This window comes from Haemaphysalis longicornis, unplaced genomic scaffold, assembly GCF_048455015.1.
Source record: "Haemaphysalis longicornis isolate Haplotype H1 unplaced genomic scaffold, Haemaphysalis longicornis Haplotype H1 scaffold_1, whole genome shotgun sequence".
NCBI classification, from domain to species: Eukaryota; Metazoa; Arthropoda; class Arachnida; order Ixodida; family Ixodidae; genus Haemaphysalis; species Haemaphysalis longicornis.
The window spans coordinates 215276564-215301659 of NW_027526203.1; the positions used below are offsets into that span (position 1 = coordinate 215276564).

The 25096-nt window shown below is 47.3% G+C and overlaps 1 protein-coding gene across 1 annotated transcript in view; it reads right to left on the minus strand.

The window, feature by feature from the left end:
- Positions 1-25096, minus strand: part of Megf8 (multiple EGF like domains 8) — a 286005-nt gene that overhangs the window by 124423 nt on the left and 136486 nt on the right. The window contains exons 14-19 of the mRNA XM_077673228.1: positions 24083-24237; positions 22387-22594; positions 19427-19618; positions 17784-17960; positions 11407-11571; positions 1141-1307 (exon numbers count right to left, since the gene is read on the minus strand). Of these exons, the coding sequence (XP_077529354.1) occupies positions 1141-1307; positions 11407-11571; positions 17784-17960; positions 19427-19618; positions 22387-22594; positions 24083-24237 (1064 nt within the window). The remainder of the gene's footprint in view (positions 1-1140; positions 1308-11406; positions 11572-17783; positions 17961-19426; positions 19619-22386; positions 22595-24082; positions 24238-25096) is intronic.

The window sequence follows — 25096 nt, forward strand, 5'->3', positions numbered from 1 at the left end:
TTTGTTTGTGCATCTTTCTTTTTCTGTCGTTCGTGCATTTGTGAATGGACGAAGATAAAAGACACAACTGGGACTGGAACCCTCCGTGTACTGGCCACGGTAAAGTGGCACACCACGAAGCGTTCGATGACCTCCGCCTTTCGAGCCACGCAACTTCCCATAATCTGGCTCGTGATCTCAGGCCTTCCTATGGCAATAAAGTGCATGTTGAATACCACAACTGAACAGAAACTTTGCCTAGCGAAGCAGCGAAAATGAACTCAGAAATGCGCACTATGCAGTTCAGGCGGCCGCCATCTTGCATTGCCGCAGCGAAGCCCAACTAGGAGGGCCATTTCAGCCCACCCTGACTGAAGAGCCAATCGCACTTCAGCATCTATTTCTGGCTTTGTTTGTGCATCTTTCTTTTTCTGTCGTTCGTGCATTTGTGAATGGACGAAGATAAAAGACACAACTGGGACTGGAACGAGCATCGCTCGGCTGATCTAACGATACTAAAATGGCTGCACCTCGTGGCGCTGTTGCGGAGATACAGCGCTCCAAAAATTGCAATTTTTTTTACCTTTTGCACTAATATTTTGTCACTACAGCTGGAAAAAGTATTTTTTATGCCACTTTGCGGCGGTTTTCGGTGGGAAAACTTTGCAAACGCACAGAATAGAAAACAAAGAAGCCGAATATGTGGCTTTCAAAAAAACGATGTTTTGGTCATCTTTCCGAAGTTGAATGCCACATCCCCCCTTAAAAGAGAGAGTGCTGTGTTTCTAACACTGAAAGGTACATAATTAAGGTGGACGCAGCAGCATATATGAGACTGGCCCAAAGTGACACAGATACATGCATTAACGTAGCTGCAGGCAAAGGAAGCTTGACCGCCTCTCCAAAATGCACGCTTTCTTTCCTGTATACTAGTAGTGCAACAAAATTTTTAATGAAACTGCAGCCCTTTCAGTTTATTATGCACAAGCCCACGTACCTAACAACCACACAACATACTAGGACGCTTCTCCGTGACTTCGAGAATTTCTTGGGGCCTACACGGCCGAGAACCTCTCCTCTAGATGTCTTTAAGTGCTACCTTTGTGAATGGCAGGCCTGCACCGCTGTGCCACTCCTGCCTGAGAACACAGCTGCTCCTACCTGTCAAGTTGGTGCCACAAAATGCCCCCAGCAGCCTGCTCTCCTCGTTGCCATGTGCAGTTGAAAGTACAAATGGTGGCACCCCTGAGTACACGTAGACGTGGTTCTCAGGACACGGAACTCTCAGGTTAGGAAGCAGCGTAATCTCCAGTGTAGGACCTCGTTGCCTGGATAAAAGAGAAATGGGCCGGGCTTAGTTTGCACACACCTGTCACTTGGAACACTTCACCAAGGCTTAAGCTGTCGCTGCAGTGATCAGCTTTAATACAGGGAGGGTAATTTTCCATTGGTAATGTGTAAGGTAACGTTCAATACAATTTTGAACCTGCTTGCATAGAATGACTTCACTACCGGAAAAGTCCAATTATGCCATTTTCTTGGCATTTCACAAAAAAAGGTTGTACAGCAGAATCTCGACAAACAGAAACCGAGTAAATAAAACCACCGCGTAAATGGAACCAAAAACATACTCAAAACCACAGCTAGTTGGGCGGGTGTAGCCCGAAACAACCCATTCCCATTTGAACCCATCCCGCTTTAACCCATTCCCGAAATGCCCTTCCCGTTTGGCCTGTCCCGTTTGCGCCCGTTCCAAAAATGCCCTTCCCGTTTGATCGCTTTTTGTTTCAACACGTTCCCAAAACACCCTTTCCGTTTCAACCCACTCCCAAAACGCCCGTCTCAAATAGTTCAGATAAGTTTGTGAGCTCACAGTGCACTTTTAGGCCTCCAAAATTGTGCTGGGCAAGGTAGTGTAGGTTACTGAGTAATGACTACGACATATTTTACTCATTTCGTGCCTAAATATTTAAACCGGGGGCGAAATTTTACCTTGACTCTAACTCTACACGGTAGATGGCACCACCGATATGTTTTCTTTTTAACTCTTTCGCTACCGCGCCTATCAAAATTGATCAATTTGATCGATACTTTAGGGAGCGCCTTTTAATAGCGTTCCTGGTGTTTCTCGAACAAGTAAAGCTGTTCGGAGTTAGATCAGAAAATGGCCTTTCAAAATCAGTTTTGTTTTTATTTTTGCAACGGAAACGTGATTTTTGACACGCTTTTGAATCACCTGGGTGTGAAAAAGGGGCGTGATCGCGCGTCATGGCTACCAACGAAGAATGCGTGCAACTCGAAATTACCTACTTTGCACCAGCGCTTGTTTTTTTGCTATCAGGGCGTGAATGGGGAACTAGCAAACGATTTTCAATCGTCAGGTTCGCGCTCTGACAGTAATAATCCCAGAAATCGGCTGAAAATGTCAAGCAGTGCCTGGATGCAAAGCTACTTTATGATTTTAGGCAGTTTTACAGTTAAACCTCGTTATAACGAAATTGAAGGGGCGCCGCGATTTGCTCGTTATAGCCAATATTTCGTTATAGCCGTAGCCGACATTTACTGCAAATAATATGCATTGTAGTTGCCTAAAACAAAAAGCGGGCGAAATAGCATCTTGCCGCATGGCGGTAGTCAGTAAAATAAACACATTCCGAAGGTAAAAAGGAAAAGTCACGAACCTACTTTATTGTAGTTCGAAACTCGTATTTCAAACAGACTTGGATTGAAGAAGTTTGTAATTGGACGTCGATGCACCTTCCTGATGCGAGCGATGGCTCGCTCAGCTGCGGCCGCTATGTTCACGCCATCTTCGCCACCCTCGTGCGCGCCGAAGTAGCGGCGCAGCACGTCCACCGCATCTAGTGCCTCTGACGCCGTCCTTAGCGCTTCCTTTTACGCCACGTGCAACAGCGCTGACGATGGACTCAGTTGGTCACGATTGTGGACAGCGTACTCGTCCACACGTCAAAGTCTCTTGCCACCTTACCACGGAGTGCACCTTACCTTCCTTCACGCCCGATGCGACGGCTTTTATCATAGCCATCTTCTGTTCAAGCGTGATAGTTTTTCGCTTTCGCTTCCCGCCTGTCGCACTCGCGTTCAGTACGATAAAAGACAAGGCTGAAGACTGCCAAAACCCACGCACACACAACTACGCAGCGACGTCGGCGATACGAACAGGGGCTCAGGGGGAGGGGGGGGAGAGGAAGGCGACGCATTGGGGCTCTTCTCGGACTCACCGCGAATAGTCCGCGGGTAGTCCGAGGATTCCCCGAAGCCATAGGGATGCATGTGAAAATCGAACGTCGGACTGCTTCTCAGGGAGCCCGCGGTGAGTCCGAGACTGTATATCGAAGGGCCATGCCGTGCGCAGTGAGAGGAGGGTGGGAATGGCTTCGCGGGCGCAGCGTCTGCATGGCGCGCCATCCAGCTTCGCGCGCGTGGCGGGAGTTTTGAACTGATAATACAGTTGCCGCGTCGCGCGCTGTCTCAAATCCGCGTAGCGCAGTTTAAAAATTAGCTCAAAATTTGATTTCTCAACGAAATTTGTTCGTTATATCCCGTAACGGGCAAATTTTACCTCGCTAAAACGAGGTTTTAAATACCTTGGTTTCTATGGGGACTTTCAAGGGGAATTACGATTTGCTCGTTATATCCATTATTTCGTTATAGCCCGTCTCGTTATAACGAGGTTTAACTGTATTGCCTTTGCGCAAGTTGTTCTAAGTACTGTGGTAGGTCTACTTACCCCAGGACCATTTGCAAACAGTTTACAACAGTTTCGGTTTCGTTTCTGCATCGCGAAATTCATATTTAGTGGTACTACGCAGTTACCCAACTTCAAGGCTACCTGACATGGCGCCTGAAGCGTCCGCGACTGATCCTCGAACAAAGCACGGCGCTCCTGATTTCCCCCCACCCTAAACCAATTTCTGCGATAAGAACTTCAGATGCAAGTCAAAAGGTCACACCCAGTCGCCAGATATCTGTTCCGCCGAGGACAGCGCTTCAAACCGGCCTTACACTGCCAGCTGTTCGCCTTCCAATTTCGTTTCCATGCGAGGGTATATCCGGGTGTCTAGTGTTGTTGCTTAGTTGAACTGCCTATTCGGACGGAGACTCCGATAAGTTTTTGTACTGTTTCATTTGAAAAATGTCAGGTGGCGCTGCAAAAGAGAAGGCTCGTTGTGTTGATTTTTTTCGTCGCACAACTGCTACTCAGCCAAAAATTGCAGGGCACGATTCTAGCTCATCATACTTCATTTTTGCGAGCAAGACTACAATTGCGAGTAAGAAGATGATAATAAAGCTCAGCTTTATATTTTGAGAGATAACTGACCGTGAACAACAACAAGCATCAGCCACGGCGTTCCGTTTTCAACTTCATGCATGTTTTTTTCCACATCGCGTGCTTGTCCGAAATATTGTGCTCGCTGTAATTGCAAAGTCAGCCATTGACAAGATGTTTTTACGCTATGTGGGGGCAAATTGGTGCCTCTGATAACGTCAAACCGCCAGATTTATTCCAGGGAACCCCCCGAAATTGCACATTTTGAATTAGAGGTTGGGCTTCACCGCATGACACGAGCACCGTGCGTTCTAACATTTTTTTTTATATCTGAAAAACTGTTCCGCGCAAGTCGACGTTTTTTCTAGGGCACGTTTTGGAAATGTTTCCCTACAAAATGTATATTCTAATTTTTTTCTACTACCGGTGGTTTGATATACACAACTCCTTTTTTATCATTTTTTTCGACAACTTGACAAAAATTTTGGATTTGATATTTTTTTGCACAACTATGATATATGAAAACCTTTAAAAAACTGGTGTTATTGGAAAGGCCGTTAAATAATCTGCATTTCGTGCTCCTGCAATTAGTGCCTAACCAATTTTTTAGCAGGAAAAAAATGTTTTCTTGGACCCCTAAAAATTGGTCAATTTTCTGCGGTAGCGAAAGAGTTAAAGCTCTACATATTATGGCTACAGTATTCTCAAAACTACAATTATTGTGAACGCTTCACCCGAAAAGTGAAATATTCAAGCTACTTTAAACGAAAGCAAATACATATGAGCAACAAAATTATGCACGATTTGCTTTGAGACTAATTCATCAGACATCGCTACTTGCGCCGCCCCGGTCGGAATACGCACCGCATTTTTTTTCCTCCATGATGCATCGCAAACGGTGCGTTAAAACGTGTCCTACCGTTTTCAGTGGCTAACGGAAACTCCGGCTCCCGGTAACACAGTAAATCGTAACGCAAACACGGTAACGATATGCTAAAACTCTCTTGCTTTTGCTTTTCCACGTACTGCGTGCCCGCCTATGTATTATCCGTAAAAAGTACATGCAAGAGAATACAGCTTGGGGTGTTCTTAACGCGTGGATTGAAAATGTGTGTGAACTATTTCCTCCAAGCAAAAATTTCAGCTTTAGACTTGAATGGCCATTCTTTTACAGACATTTGTATATAAAGTGACCGTTAGCCACTAATTAAAATGGATCGTACCACTAGCTTGACCCATAAGTTATGCTTTCATAAAATACGCTTTTTCTGTAGTTAGCTAGATCTGGTAATTATATTTTGCGAGACCGTTTTCCTGCGTAGAAATAAAATAGTAGCCCTGTATACCCCTAATAAATTAAGAGTTGCGTTTGTTAAAACACCCAACTTCATTCTCGGCAAGAGCTACGGGCGCTACAAACTGGCACTACGACCGCGGAAAGGTTCTATTTTGTTAATTCTCGCACTTTCTTTTTTTGTGTGTGTTGCATATAAGTGCATGTGCATTCGTATATGCAACCGTAGGGACTGGAACCATCACCGCTGCCGCAGAGTACGCATGCGAACAACATGTTCCAGACCACTCGACCAACGCAGAAGCCCACGGAAGGGTGTGGTTTCAGCTGTAATTCACCAACGCTGTACTGGGTCGGACGCGACACAGCAACATACGTGTTGGTTTTTAATTGGTGCCGCGTGTCGTAAAACGGACCATCGCAAAAAGGTTGCAGGTTAATAGGACGTCTGCATACTTTGTTTTTTTTTACGGTGAAATACGTTTGACGTAACTTCAATTTAATTTTCAGGTTACGGCGGACGCAAGTAATTTTTTACTTTTGGGTGCGTCAGACGGAACTCAAAACATCAGGTTAAATACAGTCGGATTAATTTAAAAAATCGCACGCGTCGGTTCGAATCGAAACAGGGTTCGTTATTCCGGGAAGGGGCTAAATGAGAAAATACGAAATGGGAAGGGCGTTTTGTACCAGGTTGAAGCGGCAGGGAACAAACGAGAAGGTTCAAATGGGAACAGGTGAAATGGGAAAGGGCGAGAAGGGGAGGTCGTGGTGCGCCAGGTTGAAACGGGAAGGAACTAGCGGGAAGGATGAAATGGGAATGGGTTCAAACAGGAACCTCCCAGTTGGGCAAGTGCAGAGCCATCGCGGTACACGTTATTTCCTGGTACTTCTAGGCCCGAGCCTTGTTCAAAAGCATTCCTATCGCTGTTCCCTACACCAAAGAGCAGCAGCAACCAGCCACAGTTTCGTCTCCCTTTTCGCAGCGCACTCCCTAAGCTCGGTCCCCAGTCCTGTTTTCATCAGCACCTGCGGCCACACCACATTCTATCTACTCCTACATCCCCAGCCAGCTACAACCTCAGCACTTGCTTGGAGCACAGCACACACCTGCTGGCAGCCCCAAGGTGGCCCCCCCAGAGCCGCCACAATGCCTGGCAACTTGGGTGCTCGGGTCTCTCGCCGGGGGGCTTCAATGAGATGCACCATGCAGCGTCGCTTCCTGCTGCCTCGCTTCAGCACCTCTGCCTCTTCTGCAGACGCCTCTTTGGAATCTCTCTACGACCCCACTTGGTGCTTTTTTTGAGGCCTCATTGACAGCAGGGATTGTCCCTGCCTGCGCGAACCGTGCCAAAGCTCTCTGGATCTGGCCGGCACAGGCTGGCCACTGCATTCACAAACTCTGGTGGCATTCTCCTGAAACTGCCAAATGAACCCTGACTAACGGCTTCCCAGCACATGCCTGATGCTCCAGTGACTGGTGTGTGCCTGCCCTGCAGCCTACTGGCTTCGGGGCTTGCTCCCTGGTGCCTTGAACAAGAACTTGAGACTATATCAGGTTCTTGGTCGAAGCAAAGTAATAGAGAAAAGGACCAGAGATAACTGCGTTTATATACCAATCAACCCACGACAGACACACAGAACAAAGACGCGTATCACGAAAAAGAGGACAGCTTAACAATCCGGTAAAGACTACAGCAAAAGTTCGAACACAGCGCACGGCTTGCAGTTTCACGAGTCCCGTCGCACCGTCAGTCCGGGTAAGGCGTGGCGGCGTCGGTGTGGGCCAGTCGCGGCATGGGTTTATGGTGGGGGCCCGATCACGTATGAACGTCCCCTGTGGTGCACCATGTTCCAGGCTCTCGCGGTTGAAGCAAGCACGGCCTTCGTGGACGCACGGTCGACCCCTCCTGATGCTTGAATTGATGACAGGTGGATGGTAGGTGTGGATGTTACCCGTCGATGCCCGCCGCTACACGCTCGGGTCCGAACGCCCGACAGCTATGTGGTGGTGGTGGTGGTGGTGGTTCCAGTTCAATGGCGCGTACCCACTCAGGGAGATTGGCCAGGAAATGGGCGCCTTACCGAAAGAAATTAGGTAATTTTTGAAGGGAAAGAAAAAAAATTTTAATTATTAGGATGGATTAGCAGTAGATGAGTAGAGAAATAAAAGTAAGGAGATTAGAGAAAGAAAGAAAAAAGGTAACAACGAACACCATTTAATGAAAATTGGAAGTAAGAAACACGAAGAAAGTGGTACAGACGAAGCAGTGAGCTTGGCGCGCATATTCTTGTCAAGAAAATCCAATGAAGCTAAATACTGTCTAGCACGGCAGACGGCCTGATTCCAGGATGAATGAGTGCAACGCACTGCAAAGATCCCCGTGGCAGAATCCCAGTTCCTTCGCCCCAAATGACAAAATAACTGTAGCAGACAGCGGGAGGTTTAGCCGGCTGCATGTACTTTCTATGTATCTTCGGCTTATCGAGGAGAACCGTCGGCAGGAGAAGAAGAAATGGTCGATTGTTTCTGGTTCTTTGCAAAAGGCGCATAACGGCGACAGGGCCAGATTAGAGCGGTGCAAGTAATAATTTAAATTTGGCACGCGACAGCGAAAGCTAGTGAGGGTTACTTCACAAGCTCGCGACTGGCTTATGCTGCACTTCCATGAGTACCGGAGGTGCTCGAGCTCCGAGTCGTCGTAGGTAGAATCAGGCAGACTTTGGAGTAAACACAGCCTACGGAAGCGAGCCGAAGTTACGAGGGAAATGGGCGGCAGAACCTCCACTACTGGACCGCCCAATGCCATTCCCGCCAGAGCATCCGCCGATTCATTAAGCCAGATACCTGCATGTCCAGGTACCCAGACCAGACGAAGTTCACGAAGGGAGGAAGGCGCTAAAGAAGCAAGGACTCGACGTAGGGGGGATGAAGTTGACGAAGTAAGGGCAGAACAAACAGAAAATGAGTCCGTGAGAATTATTGCCTGTCGTTTCGAAGAACCAAGCTTACGAAGGGCCAAGACTATTGCGAGAAATTCTGCGTGGAAAGATGTAGTAAAGTTAGGGAGCCGGAGGGAAAAGGCCCAATCTAGACCGGGAGAAAAAATACCTACGCCTGCCCTCTCCTCCCGGACAGAAGCATCGGTTGCAACAATGGCGTGGAATGGGAAACCGTTCAGATGATCCTGTAGGAGGCCTGTTAAAAGGTTCAGAGGGAGTAATTTCGCGTTAGAGGGAAAGATTTCATCAAAAGAAATATCGAAGTGCGACACTCTGTCAAGTACTGGAGCCGACAAGAGGGCCACATTTAATGGGCCAAGCAGAGATTGTACAAAGACCGCCTGTGGATGTTTGAACCGCGGCCATGAACTATCGAAGAACAATGAAGGCCATGTAACGAAGGCAGTTTGCGGCCTGGATATGGGCGATTCCATGACTCGTAAAAATGCATCTACGGTGAGGGCATGCATGCGTGAGACTAATTGAGGAATACGGGCTTCCATGTATAGAATTTTAATTGGTACATAACGGGGAAGACCCAGACATAAACGTAGAGCTTGTCTTTCGAGCATTATCAACGGGCGAAGTTTGTAGTATCTCCGCAGCGTTCCCCCAGCGTCTTCTTCCTCTTCCTCGCGACCACATCCCTCCGTCGTTGCTGGCATGTTGTCATTGGATGCTTGGCAAGACGATGACGATGATGTTTGTGGTGTTTGGAGCATATCCTGTAGAGCGCGTCTTCCTTATCGTTTTCACTTCACCTCGTGACAGACTACCTCTGCTCATACCGATGACTCTCGTGTTGTATTGAGTTTGCGAGAAACCGTGTCTCACAGGTGTGAGCAGTGCAAGTGGTTGCACACGTAGCGAGGGAAGACTCCTAAGTGTGAACCTTTGTGAACTTCTTGGACCGGGGGCCTGTTATAGCCTTGTGCGGTATGTGCTGTATTTTGACTTGTTAGGTCGTTTGTGTTTGGTGCCTCAACTTGAAGAGGGGGCATGTGGGCCCAACACCACCAATGGGGTAGCCAGCCCGCTTGTCGGCAAGGGTACGCTGAGCGCACGTGCTGCCGTGCTAACCGCTGGCCACTCTCCCTGCTGGCGAATGAGACGCCTGGAGTGCTGGAGTGCCGGCTCTCCCTTCCTTCCTGCCAGCATCCTCCTCCCCTCTAGAGACCCTTCTTTCCACACCCAGCTGATCAGTGATGCAAAGAGGCTCTCTCTGGAAATTTTTCTGTAGTGTGCTGTGCAGTCAAACTAGGAGCTGCTGGTCCTCCACTTCAAGATGAGGCAAGCCCCCCATCAGGGGACGACACAAGTTGGTGGACACAGACAGCTTAGCAAGGTCATGGAGACATTGTTTGCCACCCAAGCTTGCTGCAGCCGTTCCAGTGTGTGCCGTAACTGAGTGTTAAAGCATGGTTTGTTGACTTCGCCCCTGAGCGCATTTACGGCCCCTTCTGGTGAGCAGAGTGAACTTTCAGCGGCCTTCTTGTGATGGCAGGAAGTGGATTGCTGCTTTGGTGTTAGTGCTTTAGCTAGCTAGCTGGGTAATGCCACCTGTTTTATAGCTGCAAATGCCACAAAATAAAGTGTTTTTATATATGTGGCCTGAAAATAGGACCAGAAGTGGCATAGACGCATCTGGGCCCCCTCCATATTGAAATTGCAAAAAAAAAAAAGTGCAGCCTCACACCAGTATACAATGTCTAACGCCTAGCTGCAAAAGATGTATTTCCTCGCTTTTAGCAAGAGATTTCTAGACAAAAAACAGTTCTAATTCCGTTTCTATTTGTCTTTTTGAATGCCAAAATACTTTGAAATATTCCAGGTTTTCGAGCAATGCTAAATGATTTACGTGAAATCAGATTTCATAAAATTCACTTTGATATTCAAAACTTTTGAATATTCACACAGCACAACAAAAAAAACATAGTTTTGATGCTTACTAACATTGCCGGATGTTTCTTGCTGTTATTCATTATTTACTTCCTCTCTTACTACTATGCAACAATGAAATTGTGCCAAACCTAGCACGTTTTTATTTGCCATCGTGCTTCATTATATGACGCCGAGTGAGCAATCAAAGCCACACCATCCCTCAGGTGGTGCCTTGTGGTTGTCACTTGACACGTGAAATTGAAAGCAGCTTTGGTTTCTGAAAATGGCTAGGATATCAAAAAATCACAAATTTTCTCCCCTCACAATTTTTTTATTTCAGATATCTATGCGGTACCTTAATGCCATTTTCTGTTGTTGGCACGCAAAATTTCCTTACTGCATGACAATAAATGAAGTTCACCCATTCCCTGTGCCTCCACCTTTTTACCACAATTTCTTATTACACTTCTATTGTAGAATGATTTAAAGCTATCTGTTACTAGCCAGTAGTTGAAGACAACAAATGATGAGCTATAATTAGGGAATAGTGATGATGTCAAGCGCAGGCTTCAATATTTGTATTTTAGAGCACGTGTTATTTCCAGCTGTAATTTCATGCAAAAAGCAGGTGAGCATCAGAATGGGGCATTTTGAATAAATCCAAAAAGATCGCCAATGTAGGGCAAATTTCCCAACTGAACTCTAAAATCCACTTTGTTTTTTTGTTTTGTTTTCTTTTTCGAATATGCCTTAAGGAGACCTTGGAGCCCCCAATCCCGTCTGAACAATGAACTGCCCCCTGTTTTATCGGGGAAGGAAGTCGGACATGTCTTTTACCAATGCTGCCGATGCTCCGTGCAGATAGGGCAGGTGCAACGAAATTCGTGCGGTGCACCATGTGCTAACATTGCCCCTCCTGCAGAAGGGTGCAAAGCGCGAGGTGGGGGAGGTGGCTCACATGGACAGGGTGTCGTTGGTGCCGGCCGGCGTGCTGGTGAGGATCCAGAGGCAGTGGTGTGCCTCCACGGGGCCCTCGGCATCCGGCACACCCAGGCCGCCGCCGTCGGGGCCCACGTGCACAATGCGCTTGGGGCTGCAGTCTATGTAGCAGCGGCCCCCGTTCCTGCAGGGGGGTGGTGGTACAGTCACGCGTGTGGCATCGTCCCATCCTGGCATATGTACTGGCAGGGGTGTGTAAATTTTATAAAATGTCAAAGCACATGACATGATATTCGATCTACAATTTAATAAAATAGCAATATTTAAAAATTGAATATTCTGAAAGTGTTTTAAAGTTCAAAAATGTAAATGGACACTCGATGACATTCGGGTAAACCTCGTTGAATACAGCTAAACTTGAATTTGGGGAATGCCCCTTATATTAACCATGAGAAATGCTCCCCTAAAACCCCGCATAAAACGTGCCCTTTACGATGAACTAGACCTCGGCTAATGTCACATTTTGAGCTCGCACCATCCCCACCCAAAAATGTGGAATGCCTTCAGCAGCGGCAATAGGCTTCCCCACAATGCACCTGCACTGTAAGGCGAGGGCACTCGACTTTTCCGGCTGCTGCTTACGCAGCTGGAGGATTGAAGGAAGGGCGTCAGGAGCCCCCTTATCTCTTTGCTCCGGCCCCAACAAGGCACGGTCGTGCACACCATCTGGATAAGAAAGCCATGCACTGCTCCCCAGAAACACAACTTTTCGTCAAATAATGGACAATTTTTACCATACTTCAGGATTAATCCATTCTTTCTGTATCTAGGAATATTAGAAAAACAACAAACTTGTCAAATTTCATACTTCTGCAACCCTATAAAAAATATTTCTTCTTTACATAGGTGGCAACGCTGTGGCAAAGGTTGCTGTAGTTCATTATGCAGCTGTCTTACTGATTTGTTCTTATGTACTGCAAGTTCTTACTGGAACCCATCATGAAATAGTAAAAATGAATGCGTCTTTAGCAGATTCTAGCCTCAAGTTTTCACAAAGCATGCATGCTGCGAGGACATTTGTGGTGCAGACTTTAAAAATATAATACCAATGCCGTGTCAGTACTAAGAGCAGAACCCATGCGCAAAGGGTTGCTAAGTGGGAGCCGTACCACCATGCCAGTAGATCAGAGTTTAGGGATCCCCTGTGAGGTTTCAAAAGACTGGCCAAATTTTTGTACCTTGCATGCATGCTCCATGTGTTCAGTTTCCTTCGCAGAAATTAAATAAAAGTTTGTGATGGTGCACTTGACTTCTTTTATTTTTTTAGGATGAAGGGAAAAGTGACAACCCTAGTTTTGTCAGAGCAGTAGTAATAAAGTAAAAATAACAGTTGCAGCATAGAATGAAATAGCAATTGTAATCACAGTAATGCTAATATGCCTCGACTGACACTCAATCCTTGTAGTTGAGCAACGGAAGTTGACTCTAAACCATCACCTAAGCCAAAAGTCTACTTATTTGTGTTTCTTGCTCTGTTGGTTTTATGCCATAGAAAAGTTCCACAAAGCCCTTAGCTTGGCATATTTATTTCGGTGTCAATTACTCAAGCTTACCTGAGAAATCATAAATCTTTATTTTTTTTTATTTGTGATTGATCCAAAGATATTCTCTTCAATTTCCAAAACAATTCAAACCAAATCATTTTTCACTTTGTGACACATTTGTTTTAAAAACAAAAATCACTACATAACAGGCCCAATATTTGCACTACAAAGCACAAGTTGGCTTCAGTCACAGCAACAAGCAAGTGCAGGCCTACACAATGCATTTGTGTTCAACAATTCCCGAAATGCTTTCTTTCTTTGGCCCTTGTTCCTGTTGAAGGGCTCATGAAGACAAGATACAACCTCGTACAGTTTGAAAAACTAGCCTTTGGTAACTCACGCAATCCTATTCCAGCCCCGATGCATGGTTTTCTAACTGGAATTTTTTTTTTTTTTTCGAATTTTGTGCTGCATGATGCCTACAGTGACGTAATAGTGGCTGCAGTGACGAAATTGAGGCCAGCACTAAAAACACAGGTATCAGTGTTTTACTGCACGTTAGCATTCAAGTGAAACAATCAAACGGAACTAGGGGCCCCACCACAATCGCCCAGTTATGGTTCTTGAGAGTGGCTCTGGTCAGTGGCCAAAAATCACACAAACAAGTTTCTGCGACATCGTAGAGAAATCACCGAAAAGTGTGTGGGAAGCCGCCAATGCTTCATCCATTTTCCTTGATATTTAGATTATTTGTTTAATGTTTGCAATAAAATTGGTGTCATTGTTATTGAGACAAAGCAGCCTTTTTAAATAAACCAAACTGGCATTTTGTCTTCATCATAGGTCGGCAAACTCACTCATGAGTGCACTCACACACCCCCCACTCACCACTCACGAGTGAGTGGTGAGTGAGCCTCACCATCGTTTTGTCCTTGTGAGTGCGAGTGCGAGTGAGCGCGAGCTCCACTCACGGTGAGTCCCGTTCACCACTCGCGAGTGCGAGCGCCACTCGCGGCGAGCCCCGCTCAGCACTCGCAAGTGCGAGTGCACTCGCGATGAACCCCACTCACCACTCGCGAGTGTGAGTTCCACTCACGATGAGTCCCACTCATCACTCGCGAGTGCGAGTTCCACTCGCGGCGAGCTCCACTCACCACTCATGAGTGGCGAGTGAACGCACGCTTCTTGCGCAATGTGCGGGGCTTACCGCGGTGAGCATCACTTGCTGTTGGCATTCGTCGCAGGAGCCGCTTGCTGTGGTAATTGCTGCTGGCGATATCCACTCGTACGCACAGCCACTAGTTAATGGAACGACTGCCTTTAGCTTCGGGAATATGTGGCTACTCCCCTTAATCATTAAGGCACTGTGGAACCAACTCTCCAGTGCCCTGTTGATTGAGGAATACCTTTGGATGGACGTCTGACGCCATGATGCGCTGATACTCTCGCTGTCATGACTCATTCAGGGGCTGTTGCGCGCACTCTTGCTGAATGATGTTTCTGGCTCGCAGCGTTTTGTGTTTGAATTAGTGTCGGTAACGTCGTTGCAATAACGCGATTGCACTCCCCTACCGCTGAGCACTGCGAAGGAGGCATTAGGAAGCACCGTGGTCTAGTGCCATAGTACTTGGTGTACATAATTGGCCGCCTTGCTGCAGCTGTCAAATTGCCGGCTGTTCTGAAGTGCAAATTGTGAGTGCCCGTAATCGTTTGAAAAGGTATCGCAGATTTTCACAGATTCGCGTATCAGGATGGCGAAACGGTTCGGATGGGCGAGTTGCATGTTGTGGAAGCAGCAGCTCATTTTCGAGACCTTGGCATATTAAACGTATCAGTATTTGTCATTACTTGTTACGGCGGCGCTCTGTTATGATACTCGCTTCACGCAGACTTCGTCGTCGTCCGCATGCCGATGGCATAGGGGTGCTGTGGCCCCTGAGTAGTGTGACAAATAGTAAGCGTTCTCGGCAGTCGGATAGTGTAATTTGTGAGTGGGTGAGTGAGTGAATGAGTGCGTACGTGCGTGCGTGTTCACGTGAGTGCGTCTGCATGCGTGTGCGCGTGCATGCGAGTTCGTATGTGTGTGAGTGCGCGCGCGTGTTGAAGTGCGTTGGTGTGTGTGTGTGTGCATGTGCGTTTGTGTGCGTGCGTGCATGTATGTGTTCGTGTGTGTTGCGTGCGTGTTCGTGCTTGTTCGTGAGTGTGTGTGTGTCGATGACTTATTCTCCCTGTTTTTTCGTATAAACTTTCGACGTGAACTTGTCTCAGTGCCCGGTGCGGGCGCATGACGGTGTAGTTTAGGACTAAGCTGCGGTTTTGCTCTGTGGCAGGCTGGCGCCGTTTAGGGAGGTGGGCAGGAGGGAGGCGGGCGCCAGTCAACTCGTCTCTATGAGGACGCCCGCGCTAAAGTCAGGCGGCGCCGATTTGGCGCGACCACGCGGCGCCGCCTCTCTCCCTCGCCTTGCCTCTGCCAAGCGCTCAAGGCCAAGCGCTCCAGTAGCCTTTTTCCACCTTGCTTGCCGTTTTCAATCTTTTCGTGGTGGTGTTTTGCTGCACTATTGCTGTGCTCTTTTCACCTGGGATTACTCTTGAAATAAACCGTTTGGAGGGTTGTCCAGAGCGAATTGACTGTGCAATTTTAGTGGCGCTGTTAGCGCGCTTCGAGATAGGCATATTTGCGCGTGCTACCCAGTATTTTGACAGATGGAAACAGCTTTTCTAAGCTTTTCTTCCGAACTGGACTATTTCCTTTATGTTTGCCACTGCTGTGAAAGTTTTCAGTGTTTTTTCCTTTGTAGAAACTGAGCGAAATAGCATAGACAATAATAAAATGTTATCATGAATGGCTTCAGGCAAATGTGCGAGAATTTGTTCATTTCATAAAAGAATCCAGCGACGATTACCGCTTTGAAAGTGACATATCAAGACATGTGCTTATAATAACCGAATACATAGTTAGGAAAAAGAGAGACCCCATTACCGAGAAAGGCAAATTTTAGCTCAAATCAGTAAGTATTTCATGACCGAAAATATTCGTACGTGCGTGTGAGTGGAGGAAGCGAGTGGTGATTGCGAGTGAGTGTGAGTGGCCATTGCAAGTGGTGAGTGCGAGTGCGAGGGAGTGTAAGCGGCGAATGTGAGTGGTGAGCAAGAGCGCGAGCGAGTGTGAGTGATGAGCGTGAGCGTGAGTGAGTGCGAGTTGTGACGACGAGTGGTGAGCGTGAGCGGGAGTGAGTGCGAGTGGTGAGGACGAGTGGTGAGCGTGAGCGGGAGTGAGTGCGAGTGGTGAGGGCGGAGTGGCGAGCGTGAGTGTGAATGGTGACGACGAGTGGTGAACGTGAACGAAAGTGAGTGCGAATAGTGCGGACGAGTGGAGAGCGTGAGCGGGAGTGAGTGGGAGTGGTGAGGGTGGAGGGGTGAGCGTGAACGCGAGTGAGGGCGAGTTGTGAGAGCGGAGTGGTGAGCGTGAACGTGAGTGAGTGCGAGTGGTGGGGGAAAGTGGCCAGCATGAGCGCGAGTGAGTGTGAGTAGTAAAGGCGGAGTGGCGAGTGTGAGTGCGAGTGAGTGCACATGGTGAGGGCGGAGTGGCGATTGCAAGTGCGAGTGAGTGCGTTAGGATAAATATATTTTTTTGAGTGAGCGTGAGTGAGTGGCATCCAGTTTTGCCGAGCTATGGTCTTCATGGCCCTTTACCTAAGCCAACAACAACTAAAGGAGCTACAAAACGAAATTTATACATTGAAGTTGTTGACTGCAACATACGGCAAAACCTTAATGATGCAAATGTCTCCGGGCAGCAAAATATCTGCACAGTCTGAATCATTTATACCGTATTTTCCGGTCTATAAGTCTCACCTTTGTATAAGTCGCACCCCCCTCAAAATGACAGTTTTTCCAGAAAAAAAAAAATGTATATAAGTCGCACCGGTGTACAGAATGCACTTGTTAATCAGGTAAACTCATAGAGGATCAGTTCAATAGAAAGTGCAGCGAAAGTACATGGTTGCGGCGGCCACCGCCTCTGAACGCATCCCCCGGTAAGCAATGCTAGACATGTGCATCTACCATCCGAAGTCTAGACAGAACTAACTTCTCAAAAATGGTTTACTGATACACACAGATGCCATGTACTTACAGACGGCATTTAGGCAAAAGCACAGAAGCCTTCTTCCTCCGACTCACTAATAAATAATTCACTCATTTAGACCATAGAGCTGTGTCTCTTAATGTGCGCTGACATCACGCAGCACACAGGCACCTTTTCGAGCGCGGACCACGCACGGCACCCACGTACCAAATTTATTCCATACATAGGTGTATAAGACACACCAACAAAATTTCAGAAAAAAAAAAAAGGCGACTTATACACTGGAAAAGTGCGGTAATGAAGAGTCAACAAAACAACTCGAAACTGCAAAACATGCCTAATTAGTTATCCATTTTCTCCACTTGTGCCTGAAAAAGCCTGCTATACTTTCTGTACGTTTTTTTTACTTTGAATATGCTAAGATGGAGAAAGACTAATTGCATAAGACACTTGTTAAAAGCTGTCCATGTTAACTTGGTACTCTGTTCTCAGTATTGACTTTCCTAAGCTTGTGCAAAGGCATTAGGAAGAGGGTACAAATATTCCTGTCTTTTATGTCCTCTACGACAATCCTCTTTTAACTGAACACCGGTCAAAAATTACTGTAGCAGCATAACATTCCTACTTGAGCCGAGCACCAGTGGAGCACGGTATTGGATTAGGCGGCTATGTACTTACAAAAGCTACAGAGCCCAGACCCAAGAGTTTCTATCTCGTGACTTTGACGCAGCAGCCCCCGTGTGCAGTGGTCCCCGAGACACACACCTGGGATCCCCGAAGTAGCCCGGCTGGCAGGCCTCGCAGTGCTTGCCCTGGGTGTTGTGCAGGCAGTGGCAGTCACCCGTGCTGGGGTGGCACGTGCCCCTGGTGGCATCCCCATGCCCATTGCAGGCACAGTTGCGGCACCCAAAGGGGCTGGTCGCATTCCCGTAGCTCCCTTTCCTGGGTGGCCGGAACAGAACAGCCTTCCGCTCAACCACGGTGTCCCCCAAAATGACGCTTGAAAATCCCCCACATTTCACCAGGCCCTCCTAAGCCACTTTATAAAAGATTTGTGACTGGGTTGCAGTGACAAGCAATGCCACTTACATCCAGTTTCAGGGGCAACACTTCGAGCAGCAGCTCACTATTTGCTTCCTTTTTCCCTGCATCTTTAAGGACTTACCTTTCAGCCAATCTCAAGAAATATTTATCAACAAAGCATTCGCCAACATGGCCACTACACCTCATCATCCATAAATGGTAGACGACACTTGCTGACTGGAAGATGGGCATTGACACCACTGCCCCCACCACATGTACCTTGTGTCACACCTCACACCGTGTGTGAAGCAAACATGGAACATCTTGTTCTGCACTGCTCCGCTTTTGATCTTCATAGACTGAACCACAGTGTTTTTCAACATTCAGATATAGAAGCACTGCATGGGGACATCCTTGGAAATCCCCAACACCTGGTGACCTCAGCCCAGCTCGGCGTTGCCGGCGGCTTGGCGAGCGTGATTTCGTGGGTGTCTACCTCCTTCGCTATTCCCCTTCTTCCTGCACCAGCAACTTTCGGTCCTCCCCTTCTTAATAAAAGATTTCATCATCCTCATCCCTTGCTGGTTTATGCACTCCCAGTATACCAACTGAAAGACCTCAGTGTGGAAAGAGGTGCCTGTTAGCAGCCATCACACAAGTACTGCCATATCTCAGCATGCTGTGCTGCAACAATGGGCGCTGCATGTCATTTCTACTATTATTGCTGGCCAGGTGCCTGGTAGGGCGCCGTGCCGAGTTTCACAGAGTATAAAAACAAGGTACGCCTGTGCAAATTATTTTTATTAGATTAGATTTTGATTACGTGACTAAATTTTGTTCTACTAAAAGCAGCATGCCAACTGAAAACTCCTGGCAAACTGCAGCTGCGGATAGCTGGTGCCGTTTCCCAAAAGTAGTAAGGCGACTTCTTGGTGTCTGATGTGCAGTGTAGTGTGCCCAAATCAACGAGTGACCAAGTGTTTCTGACTGAAAATACAGTGCCTGATCGAGTGGGTGCATGAGGGGGCCAGGAACCACAGCTCAGTCTGAAATTTCAGCTTTCTGTTATTACAACAGTGATGGGAATATCAATGAGGCTGCTTTGATAAGCAAGGAGTCCCAGATGGATCATTAGAGAGTGCAGCATATTCACAGTGTTACAGGTGAAGCAGGCATCTAACAGACGTGTATTCAATCAAGCATTCGCAGTTACCAGTTAACCCCTTGAAATATAATTCAAGTCAGGACGTGCCCACTGAGTTAGCATCACAACATAATCGAACACACAAAGCAGTATCAATGGAACAGCGCGGGCACTCTGCAGAATGCGCAGAAGGGGTCAAGCTAATGGGAGGCGAATGCACAATGGAGGTGTTTGTTTGCACCTGCAGAGGTGGCAGCGGTCCCCCTCGGTGAGGTTGTAGCACCGGTCGCACAGGCCCAGCCCCCGCTCACAGCTGCTGTGGTTGTGGCAGCCACAGTCGACGTCACACCGGGGTCCGGTCCAGCCCAGGTTGCAAATGCACCGGAAATCGGGCGCCTCCGAACAGTGGCCGTGGACACAGTGCTCGGCACACCTGAGGGGAGAACACGGGATCAAAGAAACTCGCATTGGGACACTGCGCATAGAAAAGTAATTGATTGTAGGGTTTTACGCACCGACGCAACGCAGGCGATGAGGGGCGCCGTAGTGGAGGGCTCCGGATTAATTTCGACCACCTGGGGATCTTTAACGTGCGCCGAAATCTCGCACACACGGGTGTTTTTGCTTTTCGCCTCCATCAGAAAAGCGGCCGCCGCAGCCGGGAATCGAACCCGTCTCCTCGTGCTCAGCAGCACAACGCCTCAGCCACTGAGCCACCGCGGCGGGTGTAGGCCAGGTGTCGCTTTGGTGAATAACACAGCACAAATTTTGAATTTTTTTAGTGTACTTGCTAATTTGCTTATATCAAATATGCATATATAAGCTGGCTGCAATTTTTTTTTTTCATTATTGTAAATATAAATGTTAAGCACTCCAATATGTAGGTTTCAGAATCTACAGACAGATTTTTGTTTTAATGCGTGTGAGAGTATGTGAGACTTCTAAGCATAGCTATAAAGGAAAAAATTTAGGAGTTCAGGTTTTGCGGACCTACGTGATAACATTCGAGTGCCCTCCAAAAGAATGGTATGCAAAAATGATAAACACAAGATTCAGACAAATAAAACAAAGTGGCAAAACAGTGGAACGAAAAGCTTGCTGTAAAATGGTGCGAAGAAATGCAAGTTCCCCAATACGTATTGAATACAGACAGGCTTTTGCACCCATTGCAGTTTCTCAACGCACTGAAAAGAGGTGCTTGCTATGGCATGCTGGCGCTGGCATGATGACCTGGTACCTCACTGCAAGCACAGTCAACAGGCAGTAACCCTTGGATCCTCATTTGTGCTACTGTATAAACAAGTGCCCTCTTTCTTGGTTCGTAAATTTTCATGTACAAATAGCATTCCACTTCAGCTAACATATGCCAGAGGTGGTTTACACTCATTTTGCACAAGGTTTATGCATCTGAAGCTCTCTTCCACTAGCCTCATACAAAAAGGCCAGCCCCCCCTTCCCCACCCCCAAAGGACACTTGCCACACAGTGAAGGTATAGTAAAAATGAAATAAAATATGTACATGTGTTGTGTGGGGAGGCCTATCTTTATTATTTGTAAATCTCGTAGATTCACAAAACTTGAATATGTACTAGGAACAGTAAAACTAAGATGCAAATCGAATAGAAACACTATTTGAGAAGCCTTTATGGTTTCAAATATTCACTACTATGTATTCTTCCAATTGCAGCAATTAAACATATTGGTAACATAGCCTCTAGCAAGAAGAATATCAGGGCTGCCTATTGCCCACAGTTCGCAAATGCCAACCCTTAGGATATCCTCATCAGTAGACAGGGAAATTAATTACCATATTTACTCGCGTAATGAACCCACTTTTTTTCCAGAAAATTCGGCATGAATTTGTGGGGTGGGTTCATTTTGCGGGGAAAAATTGCAACAATTTTAAAGGTTGAAATTTCATACAATAAAGTTGCTAAGAGAAGCACTGTCAGAGCCTTGCCATTTTCGTAAAAACACGTAGGTAATTATGTAATCAAATTTCTTTTTTATTCGCAACATGCTAGTGAGTCCCTACTCGCCATGGAGCTGTCCTCTTTACTAAAGTCGCTTGCCGCCTCCCATTTGTTGTCGGCCCACAGCGCACCGTCTTGCGTGCCATCAAGGCACTCCAAAACTTCTTTTCCGACACCGGGAAACTTCCCTTCTTTGGACCCACGAAACACACGGCGATCTCTGTTCCCCGCCCAAAAACCTCGGTTTCCCCCGTAGCGTACATGAAGTGCCGCCCAGCTGCGCGGTTTCCATGTTCATCAACACATGCTCCACCACCTTCAGTTTAAATTCGGCTGTGTAGCTCATGTACTGGCCCAATGTATGGCGTGCACTAGGAATACAAAAAAAGGTCGGAGCACAGCTGAACAAAACCACGAGCGGAACCTCAAGAGCAGAGGAGTGCGGAGTACGTTTAGTGCTTTGTTTGCACAGCGCCAAAACCAGCTATAGCAACAAAGAGCAGGGAAGGAGTGCGAAGTACGTTTTGTGCTTTGTTCGCACGCAGGAACGTTTTTACTGTGCAAGAAGGTTTTGCGTTCAGCAGGTGGCGCTCTGCAAACGTGCAATTTTCAAATTGTGAGCCATGGCATTTGCGCTCACATCTTTGCCTAGTGTTGAGATTTCTTTTTGTTCGAATGCGTTTTTAGCCTTTCTATGCATACTGTAGCATGATATCAAGTTACTGTGATGGTTTAAGGGATCAGCAACCATGCTGAGATAAAAAAAACATATTCCCGCTGCATTTTTTATTCAAAGTGACAAAAAAGTAAATTCTCAAGAAGACAAGTGGGGGGAGGGGGGTTCATTACGCGAGTAAATGCGTTATAGCCACTGCTTGCAAATGCAGTGCTGCATGCCACTCAACACTGGGGGACGAAATTTGCACTTCTCACCCTGTCTTGTTCAGATTTTCATGCTCTTTGTGAATCACAGGGGAGAGCACAGAATGGCTCCACACCTGCCGATAGCACTTGGCCATATGTGACCAGTAGTAAGCACCTTTATTTGCCAGGCTAGGCCCAAATGAAACGCCCTGGCCGCATGTAACTGCCTGAGAGCTGACCTTTGCCTTTACTTTGTGCTTCTCCTTGTGCACCTGCACATAAGCAAGACCACTTTTTTCTCCCTGTCCCGATGGCCGTTCCTGCGTGAAGACACCTGGGAGGAGAACAAGGGTGCAGCACGTACGTCTTGACGCAGGAGGTGGCGCCGTCGCCCTTGAAGCCCCGGTTGCACTGGCAGCGGTAGCTGTGGGCCGTGTCGTAGCAGGTGGCATGGGAGTGGCAGCGTGCCAGCTTGAGCTTGCACTCGTTCACGTTGGGGCACTGGGCGTACGACCATGACGCCGGGCCGCCCAGCGAGGGAAACTGCTTGCGCACACGCTCCGAGCACGTGCCTGCGAGCACGTGCAAAGGCAAACCCGCTTTACCACAGCCCGGCTAGGACAAGAATGGGACCGCCGTGAAAAAGAAACAAAAAGGAAGGGGAAAAAAAAAAGCAAGAGGGGAGGGGGAGAGGGGGGCACACTCTAGCTGCTTATTTCCTGCTTGCAACACAGCAAAGGCCATGCACCCCAGGAGGCCCGTCAGCATGGCTTACCGAAGTCGCTGGCGCGGCAACACTTTTGCTTCAGCCGTCATTGTCACAATGAAATTGTCCTTCCAGGTCAATTTTTATGACATCCAGGAACTTTGTTGTAATGAAATTACATAAATGGTACTTACTTCATTGCATTAGGTTACTTATACCTTGTAACTTCATTATATCAAGGATTTAATTACATTGAAGCTCATAAGTATATTAAGGTTTTACTGTATCCGTACATACCTAATATTTGACAATTCTGCATAGCTCAAACGTCTTCCACTTCGGCCTGGCTGACTATGGCAGCCTCATTGCTATCACGATCGCTGTTATCAAAATGCTATAAGTTAATGCAGAAAATAAGGTTCGTGTACAGATTGCAAGTAAAACTTCACACCCTGCACCTTGTGTTCAACCCGCACCAGCTCTTCCCTTCCCAATAATTAAAACTCAGCAAATAGGGTAATCATTTTCAAAGCACTTTGCGTGCGACCAACCTTAGTTTCAAAAGTTGTCTTTGTGCACTTGGCGCACTATGAACATTATCTGGTCTGTAAGAGTGGTTATCTGCATCTAACTTCCCTCTTCCCACTGCAGCCGTCTCCCCAAGCCCTGATTTGAATATGCCAGACAATTGTGCCTGACCTTTTAATGCAAATCTCAATAATGATGCAGATTGTGATTTCTAGTGTAGTTTGAATAGACAGCGAGTCGTTCCAGCAACAGCAAAGCTCCTCACAGAATAAGCTTCGAGTCTGATCCTGACAGGCTTACATTAACGGAGGCACTTGCACAAGGAAGCAGCCGGGAGCTAGTTGCTGTAGCTTCAGCACAATATGAGCTGCACTGTGTTGACATCGTAAAAAGGGGAGGGAGAGAGAAAAAGAAAGTTCACGAGTAGACAACTACTTTGAGAAGGAATGTGTGAGAACAAAGAACACAATATCAGGTGATGAGGACAATACTTGTGCCCATCCTCAGTCCCCTTCTCCTGGCAATAAGGGGTGGATGACAGGCTGTTTTGTTTCCCCCGAGGAGCAGAATCCCATAATTCCACTCCACACAAGGGGTTCGTCATTCACTGCAGTGAGGAGGTGCAGAGTCAAGACCCTCACGGCGATAGGAGTGTGTTGTTCTACAGCGCTGTCTACACATCCACCACCGTCACCCAGGAGGAACGGCCTCATGATGAGAGAATGGTGGATGAGGAGACCGCAGTGGGTCCTTTTGCATCACGTGACGAGCGCAACAACTCGGGTGAAGCACAACGTTCAGTGATTGCAGCCAACAGGCTTCGTACCTAGGTAAGGCCCGGAGAAGTCTCCCTCGACGCAGACCCCATTGTTTGGATTGTAGTCGTTGCCGCACCACCCACAGCCGAGTTTTTGCAGGCAGCCAGCGCAATCCTTGAACGCCGAGCAATTGGGACACTGTGCCCCGGGAAATGTAGCGCCCCTGAAAAGCGACAACAACCAAGGGGGAGGAGTTATTGCACCGGGAGGCCCGAGCTTCCCCCAGTAGGTGAATGCAACATTGACGAGAAGATTCAGGGCACCAAAGCTCAGTAGCAAAGTCCCTCTCCATATAATCACTTCAGCAAGCTAGCAGAAGTTCACTCAGCCAGCACAGAAGTTACTCAGCTCATTGGGAGCATGGTCTGTGCTACACAAGAAGGTATGCGCCTCCCAAGAAGACCCGCACTAAGAGAAGAGCTGGCTTCTCAGCACTAATGACAACACCTTATGCCTTTACAGCCGAGCAGCCAATTACAGCCCTATCTACACGCAGCAGGTGCCTGTGTGCTGGGAACTAATTTTACAGCTCATGAAACTCTGTTGTTTGAAATGGGCATTCAAAATGGTTCCTTGCCACTGGTGCCACCCAGGTTTAAGGCACAAACGGCGCAGGAACGAGACGATAGGAAGACCACACAAACACGGCGCTGCAGCGCCGTGTTTGTGTGATCTTCCTATCGTCTCGTTCCTGCGCCGTTTGTGACTCGGGTATGTACCAACTGGCCCGCCTACAATCTGTGAAGGTTTAAGGGGGGGGGGGGGGGGTTGTGGCAAGTAAACTATTTTTGTTATTTACAGACCAAATATATTCAAATTAGGAGATTTTATGTAATAACAAACCTAATAACAAAACTTAAATCAGGTTAGAGATATCTTCTATACTTTTTGAGTTACCAGACTACCGTATTTACTCGCATAATCCTCGCACTTTTTTTTTCGGAAAAGTCAATGCGAAGATAAGGGTGCGAGAATTACGCGGGAAAAAAAATCCGGTGCACAGTGTTGCCAATTTGCCTTCT